At 37.5% G+C, this 20,087-nt stretch overlaps 1 protein-coding gene across 1 annotated transcript; it reads right to left on the bottom strand.

Annotated features, from left to right (window-relative positions):
- Nucleotides 1-11,695: 11,695 nt before the first annotated feature.
- LOC134655797 (uncharacterized) lies at nucleotides 11,696-15,054 on the bottom strand. Its single transcript, XM_063511260.1, has 3 exons — nucleotides 14,402-15,054; nucleotides 13,790-13,885; nucleotides 11,696-13,055 (listed from the first exon to the last, which is right to left on the bottom strand). The coding sequence occupies exons 1-3, from the start codon at nucleotides 14,724-14,726 to the stop codon at nucleotides 12,937-12,939; spliced, it is 540 nt and encodes a 179-aa protein (XP_063367330.1). The 5' UTR covers nucleotides 14,727-15,054; the 3' UTR covers nucleotides 11,696-12,936.
- Nucleotides 15,055-20,087: the final 5,033 nt, after the last annotated feature.

The following is a 20,087-nucleotide window of genomic DNA, read 5'->3' as shown; positions in this document are numbered from 1 at the left end:
GCTTAATGCAGCGATTAGAAAATATATATCTATAGCAGTGATAAATAAACTTATTTTAATACTTCAAATCTTTCATTAATACCAGAATTCATTATATTTATTGGGTATCTATAACATTGATAGGTGAAATAGTTTTGATTAAATTAAATAGATACATACATACTTAGTAAGCAGCATTCTAAATAATATTCCTAGATTAAACATGCAGTCTGGGTGCCGTATAGGCGTTACGTATAGATAGAAGTAAATTAGACAAGAAACTACTATGTTTCTTGTCTAATTTATACCTGATTTTATGCAATAAAATCTTACAAATTTAATTTACTGCCGCATAGTCTTGGTATTGGACGATACCCGTATTTCTTTTAACCTGTCGTTTCCCACGATATGACGATATTCTTCTGATATTTAAAATTTGCATTTATTATTTAGTCGGAAATTATCAGATATTAATATCGTTTGACACAACAACGCTTGCCGCACGTGTTTAGCAAATGCTGACAAAGAATTCACCACGCCACGACTTAATCCTATTAATGAGTAATAAATGACGGTCTCAAGTGGAAACACGCCTGCAACTTTCTGCAAATCTAGTGATAAGCGTAGGACTCTTTTCTTACCTGCAGTAATTTACTATCTCATTCACTTTCCGTAGGTGTGAAAGAGATAGCATACGTATGACCTCAAGCCTGATAGGAATAATAAACAAAATACATACTTAATACGCAAAGAAATATACATTGAACCATCATTAATTTAATTCAGAATAACATTCTAATTGAATAAAACGTTATTTATAATAATCCTACACCTGGAATAAATATTCCGTTTTTTATTTTTCATTTAATAAAATAAAAGTGACATGATTTATTAACTTTTATTTTATTCTAAAATAACGAGTGTAAGAATTATACTTATTCAAATCGATTGGAATAAGAATAAAATGTATGTTCTTATTCTTCTTCTTATTCAAGTTATTTTTAGTCCAACTCTGAGACTTGACACTTAGTATGCTTTTTACATTCCAACAAAACTTTCTTCTCCAATTCACGGGATTTTTTTAAACCCGAAAGAGTAAAAGGAATTAAGTAGTAATGTATGTAGTATAAAAGTGCAAGCTATATAAATATAAGCCAGAAACCCAGAATGCCTAAATTAAAACTTGGGAACATTTAACTATATAAAGGAAAATACGTCAGGTCTTCTAAATGTTTAATAGAGTAAAAAAAATGTTTAACAATAAAATTAAATAAATAAATGCTTATGACAAAAATTAATGAACAATGGTTAGGTTACGTTTAATAAATAAAATAAACAAAATTAGTCAAATTAAAAAAAAAATAACAAAATAAATAAAATAAATAAATATAAACAAATTAACAAAATAAATAAAATAAATAAAATAAATAAAATAAATAAAATAAATAAAATAAATAAAATAAATAAAATAAATAAAATAAATAAAATAAATAAAATAAATAAAATAAATAAAATAAATAAAATAAATAAAATAAATAAAATAAATAAAATAAATAAAAGGGAAATGTAGGTATAAGAATAATAATATTATTTTGACTTGCCTCTCTAGAATTTTTAATTAGACTAATAGATAAACTTCTAAAAAATAATATTATGAAAGAAAAATTATAAACTAAAATTAAAAACTATATAAAGCTACAACTAAAACATAAACTAAAATTATAAATAAAAAAGTGGCTCCAGCTCTGTGCCTTTGGGCAGGGTGCCAAGAAGGCTGGCGGCATTGCCGCGCTGGACGGCAATACCAATGCGTTGCGCAAGGTAGGAGCCAGCCCTCTTGTCACCCGTCGCCTCCACGAGGCGCTTCGCCAGCTCGGTGAATATGCCGTGGGCGCCAGGTCCCCACGGCCCAAGGGTTTCCACCCCAAACGGCTCAAACATGCAGCCAGGATCAATGGCTGCATATTTGCGCCGCTTGAGGTGTTCAGCCGCGTTGGCGGCCGCACCAGCTCTGATTGATGTTCCTGGAAGATGGGACGGCGCAAGGGTGTCCACGCATGTGGCATCCCAAACTAAAGGCCGTCCAATCTTCCAGGGAACGAGGGTCATGCCGTCCGGTCTTTTGCCATCATCGCGGGCCAAACCAGACGGTTCCAGAACCGCCGGCATCCCAGCCGTGACAAGAGCACGGCGGAGGATGTCATTTAGGCTCGCGTGTCGTGAGAGACGGCCGACACTCCTCGCACAGGATAGGCCGTGGAAACCAAAACGCGTCACGTTTGCACCGCACTGGCACAGATGAGGAGCCACACAAGCCACCCCCAAGCGCAAACACAAAGAAATCCTAAAGGTGTTCGTAGAGAGAAGTGTGCCCAGGTTCTTTGATGGCAGGGCCTGCAACCATGAGCCGGATTCCCATCTCGTCGCAGCAAGGAGACGAGCGCGCTCTGTGGTGCTGGTAGACGTTTCGTACAGATTATCCCGTACCAGCAGACAGAGCGGCTCGTCCCATTGGTGTTGCGAATGGCGAGTAATGGGCAAGTCCGTGTTTGGGCAGGCCGTTTTCCAGCTGTCGATAGCCTCCGGCAGGAAAGGGACGTCCAAATTAATAAGGGGGTCAGTTTTAAGGATTTTTCGGAACAGTTTTTCAATGTTATGCGCTGAAGAAAGAAAAGCCGGAAGAGCAACAGCAGAAGTTTGTCGTATCCCAATACCACCGTGCCTAATGGGCAGGGAGGCTTGGGACCACTGAGAGTTGTCGAAAGTAATGTTAAAAATGGACGATACTGTAAATTTTATTTCTTGGTCTAGTATTTCCAAAAGGTTGGGATATTTCCAAAAATGGCTACAACGCAGGACATAAGTAAATTTAGGGACAAACAAACAAAATTTAATTATTGTGTAGGCCATATGAGGGTTAATTGTGAGCAAGCGGTCCGAATAGTTTTTAAAATTTTGAAGCTGATTATTAATGTAATTCGGGAAGGCTTCGTCCAGGATCGGTGAACCTAGGAGGTAAAGTGAACTTTCATCCAAAACTTTGATGCCAGGAGCTAAGGTGCTGAATTTTGAAAGCGCTACATCTTTATGCATGCATCGGTCGGAAAAAAATACTTCGCACTTTGAATAATTTAAACACAGGCCAATTTTAGAAAACTTTTCTATGAGAATTCGCAAATCATCAAATACCTCGTCGACGGTGCCTCCCAGGGTACCATCGTCGAGGTACCAAGCATTAAATTTAGAATTTAGGCTTTCCAGGATAGGGTGTATGGCAAGGCTGAAAAGTGCAGGGCCCAAAGGGTCGCCTTGCTGACAGCCCACTGATGAATATAAAGCCGGGTCTCCACCAAGCGCACGCGCTCGCGAGGCAGCCTCGAATGTGTGGCTCGCGAGCCTGGCCTCGCGAGGCAGCCTCGAGGTTTAGCTCGGAGACACTGAGGCGAGCCTCGCGAGGCAGACCGAGCCATCAGAAGTCCGAGGCAATTCACAATGGATAGTTGTGTTATTTCTGCTGGTGCTATTTTTCTAGTGGCTTATTGTTTAAAAAAGAGGAAAAACTCACGTTTTAAGAAAAGACCAAGACGCTGGTGGATAAAAAAACTTTATGAGCGTCGCAATAAACACGGCAATAAATTATTTCAAGATTTGACACATGACGAAACCGTACATAATTTTACACGTATGTCCCTGGAAGATTTTGAAAATTTGTGCTCATTGTTATCTGAGAAAGTTAAAAAGTGCGACACAAATTATAGAGAAGCAATAACTGTGAGAGAAAGAATTTTAATAACTTTAAGATTTTTAGCAAGTGGGGACTCTTATACCAGCTTGCAATACTTATTTCGAATATCGAAACAGAGTATTTCAAAAATAATTCCAGATGTTTGCGACGCTATTATCGAAACCTTAAGTGATTACGTAAAGGTAAGTAAAAAAAATATTTATGTATAATATTTATTTTAGCTTTACAATCATTCAATTACCTAACTTTAGTGTATCGCGTTATTCTTTTACAAATTTGGTGTGTCCTCATCTTGCAAATCTAAATATTGTGCATCGGTAACGGCAGGTGATGATACAGCGGCAGGTGACGGTATCATAACTTGTGACATAGGTGACAACGGTGTCATGGCTAGTGACGATGACGATGTAGATGAATGCCGCGAGTATTTGCCTAAATCAGCTTCAAAAATAATATTATTTATCGCGTTCTTTACACAGGCTAATGTATGGTGATCATATTTTTTTAATTCATTAGCTATGTGTTTTCCAAAGGAAAAGTATGGATTATTGACGTCGTTAGAAGACTTTTGTAAGAACTGAAAGGCTTCTTGAAGCATGGTATCTGCAGAATCTACCTGCGGCTGCGTTTGAGATTTCGGATTTTTATTATTACGTTTTTTTTTACGTGGAGGTTCTTGTAAAGGCATGTTAGCTGAAGTTTCAGGCTGTAGTGATCCTCCTTCATCTGTGTTAGACTGCGATTGTTGTGCCTGGTTCGATGAATCGTTGTCAGTATGTACGACCACCTCACAAATTGGAGAAGACCGCTGGACCTCCTGAAAACAAAAATTGTTATGAAATGTTATAAGCAGTGAGAACACGACTTATTGCAGAAACCATCAACCTACCGCTACGTTATTTTGAACCTTTGCGCGTTAGTTTAAATTACAATTTTGTCGCTCAGCCGTTTCTGGTTGATTGGGTCTATCTGAGGAACAATGGGGGCACGTGCATCTGTTGTTACTAGCCGGTTAACTGACCTGGCTTGTGCAAATTGTTTTGTTGTTCCTTCCTGGTTATTTATTTGTGCTTTTGTTTTATCCTGCCACGGTTTTTCTTTTGTTCGTTAATATCTCTCGTGTGCATAGTTGAAACTAGCAAACAGTGTCCCTTTATTTGTTAATGTCATCCTTTTTAGGGTTCCGTACCCAAAGGGTAAAAACGGGACCCTATTACTAAGACTCCGCTGTCCGTCTGTCCGTCCGTCTGTCCGTCCGTCCGTCCGTCCGTCCGTCCGTCTGTCACCAGGCTGTATCTCACGAACCGTGATAGCTAGACAGTTGAAATTTTCACAGATGATGTATTTCTGTTGCCGCTATAACAACAAATACTAAAAACAGAATAAAATAAAGATTTAAGTGGGGCTCCCATACAACAAACGTGATTTTTGACCGAAGTTAAGCAACGTCGGGCGGGGTCAGTACTTGGATGGGTGACCGTTTTTTTGCTTGTTTTTTGTTGATGGTGCGGAACCCTCCGTGCGCGAGTCCGACTCGCACTTGGCCGGTTTTTTTTAGTTTAATGATAAGGAATTGGTTGAGGGCCCATTTCTAGTGAAATGCACAATGTAGTAAAATCACATTTTTACTACATTGTCTACACAAAACGGTGCTGTTGGTAATGACCAACAGCACTGTTTTTGTGTTGGGTTAGGACAAAGCAAAAACATAAATGCAATGAATAATACCTAGTATTTTTTTTAGATTCCGTCTACAGAAGAAGAGTGGCTAGCTATATCGGAAGAATTTGAGAACAAATGGAATTTCCCCCATGTGATTGGAGCAATGGATGGAAAACATGTTATGTTACAAGCACCAATTAATAGTGGGACTGATTATATCAATTATAAGCAATTCCCAAGCATTGTCCTCTTTGCATTGGTTGATGCTAATTACAATTTTCTGTATGTGAACGTAGGTAGCAAAGGGCGTATCCAAACAAAGCGAGAAAAGTAGTCTTAGCAGCTATATATTTGTATAACTATATCCGGAAAAACACTTCTACCAATAATATTCCACCCGAGCTATTTGACAGGGAACTTGAAGATGGTGTACTAATTCCCGGCCAATGGAGAAATAATATAAATGAAATTACATTCACACCAATTGCAGCGATTCCTAGGCGAGGTACTAATAACGCAAAAGAAACACGGTTGTACTTAGCAGAACATTTTGTAACTAATGGCTCTATTCCATGGCAACTTCAGTATGCATAATACAAAACATACTTACGATCGGCATCGTATCCTGAGTATCTCCAGGTTCATTTTTGTTTCTCATGAAATCAAAATAAGGGTACCCAAACCACTTTGATGTATATACGTCTTCAGCTCCTGCAGCAGAAAAAAATACAATGAATATTATAATATAAATATGATTAGACATTTTATGATAAAATAATAGTTTATAAAATTGAAGTTTTCTTGTGACGCGTGCATTGCAATCAGTTCGAATCTTTTGTATTCAAATCCTATTTCTGTGTAGGTATCAAAACGGTACCTAGGTATTCGCTTTTTCTTTGAGAGATAAGTATTTGTTCGTAAATGAATAATAGAAATAAATAATAAAGCAATCTTTACCTGAACCTGTAACATGGCTTTTCTTTTCTCTGCTTTTTTCGCGCCTGTATGATCCCAACAATGAATCCATTTTCCTTTTAACCTCATCAACAGAACATTGCATTTCTGCAGACATTTTCCTCCAACAGTCTTCCCGCGTAAATTTATTTAAATGTTTTGGATGTTTGGGATCCCACAACACCTTATGTTCACCATATAGTTGAATCAAACGGATCGACTGCTCTTGAGAGTTCATAATTATTTAAAACTATTTGCGCTCGCGAGCCAAAACCACCACCAGTCCACACCGAACGAACAGCGCACACTGAGGCACCTTTGAGCATGCCACATTTACCGACAGCGGACGGCTCAACCCCGAGGCACGCACGGCCGAGCCAACGTGCGCCCGAACGGCCTCGAGGCACGTCCACATAGACCGAGCATTTGGCTCGCGAGGCTGCCTCGCGGGCGCGTGCGCTTGGTGGAGACGCGGCTTAAAAGGTTATTTTTAAAAAGTAATTTAGAGTTTGTGCCGTAGCATTGCCACACAAAATTATACAACTCAGGGGTCTTTTCTTTGACTTGGGTAAGTAAAGCGCCTCGGTCGACAGAGTTGAATGCGTTTCTTACGTCAACTTTCAATACAACCTCGCCTTCTTTCTTGGTAACAAAAGAACGTAATGCGTGTACCGCTGCCTCGCACCCGCACCTGGAACCGAAGCCTAATTGAACCGGTTGAAAGTAAACACTCAGTTTATCTGAAATCGCCTTGCAGCAAGATTTGGCTGCTAAACGGCGATAGGTGGTGCCAACTGCAATAGGCCTGATCCCGCCGTCCTTTTTAATCAAAGCACATAAGTTGGCTCCGTACAAGATGTTGGTAACTTCCGTGTTAACCTTACCCTGTAGCATGAAGTTCACTAAAACGGTTAAATCTTTAAGAAGGGTATCACCTGCTTCACCGCAGGAGTGGCCAAGCAGGTCTTTAAGATGCTGTGGAGTTAGACCGTCTAGACCCCCAGCTGAACCATTTGGGAAGGTGCAAATAGACCTAAAAACCTCATCGGATGTTACCTGAAGGCAGGGATCTGTTGGGCCGGGAGGATCTGGTAGCAAGAGATTCTCATCCGGATTAGGGTGCTTACTTAGTAGGGCATTCAAGGTATCAGATGAATCAGGGGCTATAGCGTCGCTAGAGAAAAGAAGGTGAGCAGCTCCTTTAATGTTACCTTCCCCTATTTTATTTTCTACGTTTCGCGCAAGTGAATAATTGTGCTTAAAGGCGGATCTTGACAACTCGGAGACATCATGGGGATTGGAACAGTTTTGCTTGATCCGAGACGTTAGGGAAACACCCCTTTGCGCGGCTTGTTTGGCGTAGAGAACTCTATAGGGGAAGGTAAGTAGGTTTTCCCAGCTTTCCTTAGAATTCTGATTCACCGTGGCTCTCAAATCATCTGCAAGTTTCTGGGCAACTGCAATTCGGGCGCCTCGTGGGATTCTTTTAATGACTGGAATTGATTGTTTGAGTTTGCTTAAAGTTTCTGAAATTGGCGGATAATTACTAACAGGTGAGCTTGTAGGGTTAGACACTACACTAGAATTAACGGGCGGCGTGTTTCGGTGAGTTGGGTTACCGTGGGCACGACCGATGTGAATATTGAGGCCACGTTGCCCTTTGAAAAAGCGGACTTCAGGACAGAGTGGGCATTGTGTTTCAATGGATTCCAGGGATGACGTGGTGGGGACGGCATTATTTGCACTTGGTTGAAGCGACATAGAAACCTTATCACAAAGAAAATAAAAACTTATGAGTAAAATAGAAACTAAAATGAATATAAAAATATGCATAAACAATCACTAAGTATAGGTAAGTCGAATTCTGCGGACAGGAACTTCAGTCACTTGCACACATGCACTTATTTTACACTTTAATGTGAAATTATTGTAGTTGTAGCATTATTATGACCACATATAATGTTTTTTGGAATACATATTCCTTGTAAACATTTTCTGTTATGATTTCATATCTTCTTAGATTGACGTAACGTCTGTCAAGCCGACCGCCAGAGCGTAGGGCCCATTTACTCGGGCTGCGGTCTCCACAAAGAAAATTCGCAAGCGGTATGTCGACTATAAACCCATTTAGATTGGTTGAGATAAAAAAAACTTAAGTAAGTAAGTTTTTCCAAACATAACAGCGTCACTTCAAAAGTTTTAATTATCTTTTAAGATAATGTTTGATAATAAAGAAAGTGTTTACACTTTCTTTATTTTCAATCGCATTCAGGTAAAGCTATAAAATAGGTTTAAACCTCACTTCAACTATGTGCGAGACAATTTAAAGGGGCCCTGGTCCTGACCGTGTCTCCACATTCAAAACAACTCACTGCAACTTGTATTAAAATAAATTTATTTCAGCTCCACCAAAACTTACATTTTTATATCATGACAACTCAATCTCTTCTACTGTTTCTATTCCATTGTTTCCTATCATAGACAAGAGTACAGTAAAAAAACCTAAAGAGTTTTAATATAAATATAACTTGTGTTCGGTTATGAACATGTTGGGGGCCTAGCCAAAAAACAACACTTACAATGTTAAAAAACAACAAAAATTAAACCTTAACCAACTTCAGCATTATCGCTAAATTATAAACAAATGAATAAAACAGTTTACCTAACTGTAATCAATTGGTAAGGGACACACCTTGGTAACACTCGTTTTAACAATGAAACCTTTTGCTGTTTTTACATGCAAGGCTCGAACCTTACCATCTTTACCAGGTTTAACATCAACAATTCGACCTACTGGCCAACACAACGGAGAGGTATTATCTTCCCTCAACAAAACTAAAGTGCCTATTTATAAGTTGGGAGACTCATTTCTCCACTTTGGCCTACTCTGCAGCATAACCAAGTATTGCTTATGCCATTGCCGCCAAAAATGTTGCTGCAATTGAACACATTGTTTCCAAAAACTCAATCTACCTATATTTACATCTGTAATATCCGTTTCTGGATACGAAGTCAGTGAACTACCAGTGAGAAAATGTCCAGGAGTTAAATAAGTCATATCACTAGGATCCCTAGACATAGGGGTCAACGGCCTAGAATTCAAAATGGCTTCGAATTGAACCAAAATCGTGTACATTTGCTCATAGGTTTACCTAAACGTGTTTACACCGTGTTACCAATTACACGTTTCATGTGATATTTAACACTTTTAATACCAGCTTCCCACAAACCACCAAAAACTGGGGAATAAGGAATAAAATGAAAGGATATTCTTTCAGAACTAGAAAAGTCAACCACAGCTGATTGGTGATTAGCGGAATTTTGAAGGTCATACAATTCCTTAAGAACATTTTCCGCGCCCTTATAATAGGCTGCATTGTCACAATATATTTTAGTAGGTTTGTTTCTACGAGATATAAATCTTTTTAGACACCCTAAAAAAGTATCGGTTGTCATGTCAGATGCCAATTCAACGTGAATGGCTTTTGTAACAAAGCATACAAAAATCACAACATAAGCCTTTGTGATCACAGGTTTCCTAATTCTAGTCTGCTTTACATAGAAAGGACCGGCATAATCCGTGCCTACTATTTGAAATGGACGAGTCATATTTACACGATCAAGTGGTAGAGAACCCATTAATTGAGTAGCATTTTTTGCCTTAAGTCGAAAACATTTTATACATTTATACAAAACGGACTTTAGTTCTCTGTTGGCATTCAAAATCCAATATTTCTCATTTAGGGTACTCAGTAACAAAGTGGCACCAGCATGTTTTAACCTCAAGTGTTCATTATGAATTATAATTTTTGTTACATGAGAACCTTTGGGCAATATAATCGGGTGCTTTTGGTCATAGGACAATCCTGCATTTTGCAATCTACCACCTACACGTAACAATCCCTCAGAATCAAGAAAAGGATGCAAACTGTTTAAGCCAGACTTTAATGGCAACTTATTATTTAAGTCTTCAATATCATTACAAAAGAACTTTCTTTGCTCACATTTAATTATCATGCGCAACGCAGAGTCTAATTCTTGGGGAGATAAATATCCCTGACGTTTGTTAATATTTACATTTTTGCAGTTAAATACAAATCTAAGGAGATAACCTACAATCCTTGTCAATTTGTTTATATTTGAATATTTATGTATCAAAGCATCAATCGAACTAGAACTTACATCTACACAAGTATGACAGGTTTCAGTTGTAGGTTTTAGCTCTGGTACATCAGATTTTAAAATATCATGTTCTACAGGTTTATGATGGTAAGTAGGGTCAGACAAAAACTTTGGCCCATGCCACCAAATGTCACATTTTTCCAATAATTGGGGCTCTACACCACGAGATAATATATCTGCGGCGTTATCATGCGTATTTACATAATGCCATTCAAAGTCGGAGGATAGCTTATTAATCTTATCAACTCTGTTACCTACATACACGTTAAGCTTAACTGGTAATGTTTTTAACCAAGCTAGTAAAATCATGGAGTCACTATAAAGGTGAGCACTCACTGAGTATTTTAAGGACAGAGCATTGTACACCTTCCGAACTAGAATAGCAAGTAACAGGGCAGCATTCAGTTCCAATTTTGGGATGGTCAAGGATTTAGCCTTAGGATTGATGCGCGTCTTCGAGCACAAAAGATTCACCGAAACCTTGTTGTCAGCATCAATGACACGTAAGTACAAACAACATCCATGAGCAGCATTAGAAGCATCAGAAAATCCCACTAATTCTAAGGATTGCGCTCCTTGAATATTGATATTCCTAGCGATCGAGATGCTGGACATTTGAACTAAGCTATTGGCAAAGTCAACCCATTTTTTGTTAAGACCTTGAGGTAAAACCTCATCCCATTTCAACGATTCGAACCAAACCTGTTGCATTAATATCTTTTTCTACTCCAGCACTTAAATGTGTCAATTAAATGACTGACAGTGATATCTAAAGCAATGTCATTTGAATGCTTTGTCTATAGGCTCATAAGATGACTGCTAGCAGTCATCTTATGAGTATAATACAACTGCTTTATTTTTTTTAAAGATACAAGTTCCGATCATCTTGATTGAAAGAGGTATGTTTTCATTTACAATAATAACTCTTTTTTTTTTAATAATAACTCAATTTTTTTTAAATAATAACTCTTTTTTTAAATAATAACTCTTTTTTTTTTAATAATAACTCTTTTATTTTTTTTTTTTGCTGCAGCTGTCATAGAAAAAGTAATGTATGCAACAGCTCATAATTGGTTCTTAAAATTCAAGGGTCGAAGTTACAAAACGAGACGTAGTCGAGTTTTGTAAAAAACTCTCCTTATTATATCACTGTTGCATAAACTACTATTGCCTGCACTAACACAGGGCCACATAATCCTAAAGGATCAAAAAATTTACTTATGAAGCTAAGCATCTGACGCTTCGTGTACTTTTCTTGAACCTCTTTAACAGGACACTTCATGTCGAGCGTATCAGTAATGACGTCATATGTCAATCCAAGAGTTTTAACATATTCATTATTTTTATCAAAGCTCCTACTATCGAGTTGATGCAATTCAACCGGTATGTCGCTTAAAATTTCTTGGTTATTAGAACACCATTTGTGTAGAGACAGACTAGCGAACTTCATTAGCCCTATCAACTCCTTTTTCATCTGCGCAAGCTCATTCAAATCATTAGAACCACACTGAATATCATCTACATAACACGTGTGCTTCAACACGAACGAAGCCAAGGGATATTGACTTTCATACCTTTGGGCTAATTCTAACAAACACCTACATGCTAAGAACGCAGAATTCTTTAAACCATATGTAACTGTCTGCAACTGTACACATTTGACTGACTCGTCAGGAGAATCGCGCCACAAGATATTTTGCAAACAACGATACTTATCCTCAATCAAAATTTGGCGATACATAGCCTTTATATCACACAATAATACATACTTGAAAGTTCTGAACAAAATCAGAATTTCAAAGAGATCCTTTTGAACCACCGGACCATTTAACAAAATGTCATTTAAACATATACCATTTTTTGTGACAGCACCAGCGTCAAAAACAGCCCTAACTGGTGTCGTTTTACTGGAACTAATCACAGGGTGGTGGGGCAGAAACATGACATTGCCTGCACTTAAGTCATAATTAGACATGTCAAAATATTTAGCATGACCTTGGTCAATGTAATCCTGTATGAATTTTTTATACTTTTTACCCAACTCCAGATCGCGTGAAAACCGCTTTTCTAAATTGAAAAGTCGTTGCAAGGCGCTACTAAAAGAATCACCTAAGTCTAACTTGTCCAACTCAACTTTCACCGGCATGGCTACAGTGAATTTGTCATTTTCTAATTTAACTGACTCCTGAAAAATCTGTTCCGCCTGCTCAACCTCTGTACCGGTTTCCCTAATGATGTCAGGTACTTTTTCACAATCCCAAAATTTGGACATTATATCAACAATGTCTTCAGAAGGTTGACAATCGTTTGACAGCAAGCAAACCTCACTTTGTTTAACACATGGGAAAGGTGGTTGCAAATCATCCCTAGCTACATTAAAATCAATAGGATTACCTTTAGATGTAACACAATAGTTACTTATAGACCTCTTGCCAGCAGGGAAGGGCAGCGCCCCGCCTACAATATGACCGAACCTCGTCTTCACCAAATATGGACCCACAGGTGTCAGCTGCCGGCACACATACTGGAACGCCTGGAAAAAGACGTCAGCACCTAATAATAGTGAATTCTCATTCGATTCATTGAACTTCTCATCAGCCAACTGGGCATAGGATGGAATATCAAACTGAGACGTGTCAAATGTTTGCTGCGGAAGGGCACAAGTAATCTTTCTTGTCACACAGCATGACACATCAACTTTAAAATCACCCACGGTAGAGTAAATAACTAAATCAGCCTTTTGCGCAATATTATTGTCTCTTTCACACACACCAGTCACTACCTCATCAGTATCATATGTAGAAATACCTACTTCCTCAATCAGTTTTTCAGTGGCAAAATGTATCTGCGAGCAAGAGTCTAGAAGTGCTCTAGCATGAGTAAAGGTACCATCCTTTTTCTTCAACTTCACAATTATAGACGGAAGCAATACACTTGCATTCCGAGGTCTAGCAGACAAACTCACATTTATGGATGAGTCGGTAGGCAAACAACCATCATTTGATTTGCTTTTATTATTTACATTCTGAGAGGGTTCATCAGCCAAGGAAACATTAGCTACCTTACCTTTGTTTGGCGAATGCAACAGAGTGTTGTGTAATTCATGACAAGTTGCACATTTCAATCTCATTAAACATCTACCTCGATGACCATTGAGACACAATTTACACAAATTGTTTGCATCAACAAACTCACATCGCTCCTTATAAGGGAGCAACTTAAACTTGGCGCATTCATATATTTTATGAGAATCTTGGCAATACTTACATGAGACTCCAGTGGCAGCTGCTGCACTTACAACAGATTTCACCGGCTTCTTCGGCTCTTCCGTCATTGTGGCTTCCAACGCAATTGCTCTTTTTTCTAGGAAAGTAAGCAATTCACACAAGTTAGGAACCTCTTTCATATCACGCTCAAGATGAAATCCACGATAAGTGTAGGAATCAATCTTCCTAGACAAAATATTGACCAATATAGTATCCCAGAACTCAACTTTTTCATTCAAGTTTCTTAATGCTGCAAGATGCATATTTACAGTTGACACTATGGAACGCAGCCCAGAAGCTGTACATTTTGTCAAAACTGGCATGTCAATAATACTGTTGACATGAAAATTTATAATTTTTGGTATGTTGTTGTACCTATCGTCAATGAGTTTTAAGGCTACCTCATAGTTTTCATTTGTAAGCATTAAATGCTTTATCAAATCTAAAGCTCCTCCTGCCAAAAACGACCGTAAATAGTACAGTTTTTCGCAGGAGCTCAATTTTGCATCCATATCAATGACAGCTTTGAACATATTTATAAATGGGTGATAGTCCATCACACTCTGGCCATCAAAAGTTTTAATATTAATGCACGGAAGTTTTTTTAATTTACCTGCTTCTAGTCCGGAAGATGTCGATGCAGTAGTCTGTGCCGCAGGTGGTTCCGCAGGATGTAGACGCGTATTTAACGTGGCGATACACAAATCGCATTTAGATTCGTACAATTCATACGACTCACCATCCTCAGGCTCAATAGCAAGGATTGCTCTATTGTACGCTTCGTAATCATTAAATGCTTTAAGCACCCTTTCCTTTTTTTGAGCAAGCACTTCAAGTGTTGCTGTCGCGAATTCGTTTGAGGTACAAAATGTTTCTAACCTACTAATCGCCCCTTTTACATATCCCCGATTGGCCTTTAATTCCTTTAGCTGAGCCATTTTGAACCTAAATAAGTTTGCGAACTTGTGCAGAACACTTGTATGACAATCTTCCAGCTTTCTATTGTTATGCTAACTATTAACTATATTAAATAAACAAGATTTACGTCCACCACAACACAACAAACAACACAAGGCGCCGGTGACCGGTGACAGTTCTGCGGTCGTTGACCCGTCGCGTTCGGATACTAGCAGGTGCTAGCAGCTCGTCCGAAGACTGTTCGCCGCAGGTCGCCTCACCGCGACGGAAACTATTAGAAACTATACACCAACACAGAAACCGCCTGATGTCGCCGCACGAACTGGCTCTGTTGAAAATCACGACGTTCTGAACAGACGAAATGCTCTTGTTTAAGAATGAAGTCGTTCTCTTGAGAAGAAGAACAGCTACTAAAAATTCATCATCATTGATGTAGGTCTTAATTTTAAACTTTTCATCTTTATTTGCAAAATGCAATCTTCTTAAAACAGCTTGAAGGACCAATTTTATGTGCGAGACAATTTAAAGGGGCCCTGGTCCTGACCGTGTCTCCACATTCAAAACAACTCACTGCAAATTGTATTAAAATAAATTTATTTCAGCTCCACCAAAACTTACATTTTTATATCATGACAACTCAATCTCTTCTACTGTTTCTATTCCATTGTTTCCTATCATAGACAAGAGTACAGTAAAAAAACCTAAAGAGTTTTAATATAAATATAACTTGTGTTCGGTTATGAACAAACTAGGTATTCTAAAAATTTAATTTAAAATTTGCATTATGAATTTAGCGATGTTGGCACAGTTGTTCCGTCTGCATACACCTGAGTACGTTAGAATACTGACGACAAATATACAAATGCATTAAATATGTATGAAGTCGATACACTGTTATTTCCTTTTGTTACTAAGAACAATATATCTACGCATATGATGGCCTTGTTAACCATGCTGAAATATAATCGAAACTATTGGCCACAAGAGCATTTTAATTGTCAAGTTGTTTTACAAGCAATAAATTACCAATAATTATAATATACGTACAATTACAAATATAAATAAAATAAATAAAATAAATAAAATAAATAAAATAAATAAAATAAATAAAATAAATAAAATAAATAAAATAAATAAAATAAATAAAATAAATAAAATAAATAAAATAAATAAAATAAATAAAATAAATACAATAAATACAATAAATACAATAAATACAATAAATACAATAAATACAATAAATACAATAAATACAATAAATACAATAAATACAATAAATACAATAAATACAATAAATACAATAAATACAATAAATACAATAAATACAATAAATACAATAAATACAATAAATACAATAAATACAATAAATACAATAAATACAATAAATACAATAAATACAATAAATACAATAAATACAATAAATACAATAAATACAATAAATACAATAAATACAATAAATACAATAAATACAATAAATACAATAAATAAAATTAATAAAAATAACAAAATTAATAACAAATAAAATAAATGAAATAAGTAAAATAAACTAAATAAAAAAAAATTACAAAATAAACAAAATAAGTAAAATAAACAAAAACATTAAAATAAGCAAAATTAAGAAAATTGACTAAAATTACAAAATAAACTATTATAAAATAGTTAATTTATTATTAACAATTTTTCTTAGTATTTGACTGACGGCACATCACTAAATACGAATGTAGCAAACCAATAAGCAACCGATAATAAAGGTTACCATAACTGAATAAAAACCGGTTAAAAACCCCTAACAAAAACCCTAACGCGATGGGGTTTTGAGATTAACTCGGTTAACGGTTAAGGTTACCGTTTCAATAAGCTTACCGTTACAATCAGGTAACAGTATGATAGGGTTACCGAATGATAAGGTAACCGAATTGATTGGGTTACCGAATGGATAGGATTAAGCGTAAAGAGGGGTTTTCCGGTCCTTGATTGTAATGTCCAAATTTTCGGCTTGGATTGTCGGCTGGGTCACATTACATCCAGTCCATATGCTGCTCTATCGGGACGGGCCAGGCGGCAGTTAGGTCTAGCTTAGCACATAGTTTTAAATCAGTAACTTTCTTAGGGCCACTTGCACCATCCCTCACCTGCACCATCATCACCAACCCTGGGTTAAGCGGTAAAACCATTTCTTATAAGGTGCATGTAAAAATCAAATTGTCACATGTTACATAGGTACTTTTTGCCAATTTCGTGCTAAACAATGTAAGAAAATCTAATTTAAACTGTCGTGAGTCATGCTAACATAAAACTAATTAAGTACTATTACGGATTAACGTATATATACGGACTACACGTATTTTTAGTTATTCGCGCGACATCTTTCGGTGGGTCTCCATTTTCAAACTACATAACTTGTGCACTGTTATGTACGAAATGTTATTTTTGATTTAATTGTTTTATATGCTTCCCATAAATCTGTCCGTACGGTTGTTTGCCACCATTGTGGTAAAAATAAGTGGATTTCCATTTTCTTATCATCAAAATTTAGGACATACGTAGGTACCTAGGTATATAATTCCGTACTTGACCTTGACCGCCGCGATACAGGCCATGCCTAGTGCGGGGTTCACTGCAATGTGCCTCTGTTAAATTTATTTTATTGTTAAATAAATATATTGTTATTGTTAAAGATATTGTTACTTACTGTACACAACTATTTACTGTGCTCAAATTTAGGTCATCAGCTTAGGAATATGGCATTAAGCAGTAAACGCACGATATACTCAAATTGAGTCAAAACGTCATGAAATAACCCCGGATGCGCCATAATCTACTTATTTCAAACTCACTTGAATACTTGACGTAAGTGACACATACATACTTAATACAAATACGAGACAGTTCTTACCCTATGACATCTCATCATCTTCCTCGCGTTATCCCGGCATTTTTGCCACGGCTCATTGGAGCCTGGGGTCCGCTTGGCAACTAATCCCAGGAATTGGCGGGGCACTAGTTCTTACCCTATGATAAAGATACATTTTATATCCCAGTCTTTCCCACACTGACCTTACATAAGAAAATACTTAGTGAGCGATACCTATTATGCGTGCTATTATAATTACCTATATAATAATATTATACCTTTATATGTACAATCGTATTTAAGTACCTACTTTAGAAGAAATAAATTCTTAACGTTCTTCTCTCCGAATTCAGTTTACTTTGTTGTTTTGAAATAAAATATAATTTACTAAGAGTCTGTAATAAAAATACTTGTCTCAGATGTCCTACTTAGACGGTAAGGTGAAATATTAATTTGAAGTGTATCGTCTTGGCGGTAAAAGAATATAGGTATATATTTTAGTAAAATGTATCAAGATCGTAATAAATTATCGTCTATTATAATTTATATAATTCACAATACTTTATTTTCTACATTTAGTGTAGCCTATCTTTATGAATTGGTACTTAGGTGTAGTGATTTAATTCTCTTTACTTAAGTGTAGGTACTTAGTATATATGTCGCAGTCGGATCGTATAATCCGCCGTATTACATTACGGCTAGCCGTTTTAAAAAACAGGGGTGTTTTGAAATGCGGCGGTTTAACGATTAGCCGGATTGAATGCGGCTGAATGAGAATTCGCCGGAATGTATTCGGCGCCATAGGAGTACGTTCTTCAACACGGCTAGCCGTAATGTAATACAGCGAGTCATTAGCCGCCGCTTTGACAGTTTTTAGTTCCCATTTTTAACACTCGTGGCGCTGCCTGACATAACAACAACAAACTATGAAAAACGCTGGGGTGTCCATCAAATCTGGAGTTCGTCGGACTGTTTCTTTTCAAAAAACATTACCTTTGCAACTTAACTAGACGGAGCCCCGCTTCGCGGGGCTCCTATTTCTGGGCGGTTTGCCCTTCGGGCATCTGAAGCTACCTAACGAACCTAACCTACCTACCTATTGATTTAGTGAGCCGTCCGTGAAAACATTACGCTTTGGGGAAAAAGCGAAGGTAGGTAAATAGGTTAGGTTCGTTAGGTAGCTTCAGATGCCCGAAGGGCAAACCGCCTAGAAATAGGAGCCCCGCTTGCGGGGCTCCGTCTATTTAAGTTATGAAGGAAATGTTTTGGAAAAGAAACACATGTAGTGCGGTGGGACCATGGGGGTCATCCATTAATTACGTCACACGTTTAGGGGGAGGGAGGGGGTCAAGAAAATGTGACATGTTGTGACATGGGGCCCTCCCCCCCCTCCTCCCCACCTCCACCACCCACCTCCCACACACAAACATTGTGATGTAACTTTAACTTCATCAGTAACCGAAAATTAATTTATATTTTTTTATTCGCTGTACTGTTAAATAATGAGATTTTGGATGTAACTTTCGTTGTGTTATAAAATTACTAATATTTATATATCAAAAATATTTTTTTATTAAAAAAATAATGCCGAGTTAATATTGTCGATTTCGTTAAAAACAAAATTGCCTAAAATGTGACGTCACACCAGGGGGGAGGGGTTTGCAAAATGTGACCAAGTGTGACAAGGAGGGGGGGAGGGGTAAAAAAAACCTAGAAATTCGTGTGACGTAATTAATGGATGATCCCATGGTAAAAATAAATTAAATTGCAAACATTGTCAAACTCCGGTTACGTAGGCGACCGAAAGAACTGGTCACACTACAATCTAAATAGTAGCACCTACAATGCGGCTAAACGTAGGCCGCCTTATTGAAGAACGCAATGACAATCTGGCTAATCGTCGAACCGCCGCATTTCAAAACGCCCCTGTTTTTGAAAACGGCTAGCCGTAATGTAATACGGCGGATTATACGATCTGACTACGACATATATACTAGGTATAGTAGGTTGGGTAGGTACTTAGTATACTGTAGGTATATGTTAGTAACAAATACAGCCAGTTTACAGTTATTTTTGTAAAATATATACCTGTGCCAATTCTTGTAATTAAGTTGCCAAAGCAAACTCCTCACATTGGCAAAACTGGTATAACCAACCCACTTAAAACACAAAACAATCGCAAATAATAAAACAAATATTTGAACAATCTCCGTTCCTAATTCAAAAATCCACAAACGGCGAACACAATCACAGATTAAACTCAAATCCTCGCGCAGACGAGCAATTAAAACATATCAGAATTAAACTCTAATCTCAGTGGCGCCATCTGCTAATATACGACAATAACTCCCAAGTTACCCGATTGTTGTATTACTGAGCAGGCGGCGCCCAAACTTCGCCGAGGGTTGTCTCTGCCGATAATTTTAAGCGACACCACGCGAAGTTTGCATCGCATCAACACAAGGTGCTTCTCTGAGTGTGGAAAAAGTTGGAAGAGACGGCGATTTTGAGAGAAACTGTGCCAGGT

This window comes from Cydia amplana, chromosome 17 (assembly GCF_948474715.1).
Source record: "Cydia amplana chromosome 17, ilCydAmpl1.1, whole genome shotgun sequence".
NCBI lineage: Eukaryota > Metazoa > Arthropoda > Insecta > Lepidoptera > Tortricidae > Cydia > Cydia amplana.
The sequence above is the reverse complement of the archived record's forward strand: the minus strand, read 5'-3'. Positions and strand labels throughout refer to the sequence as shown.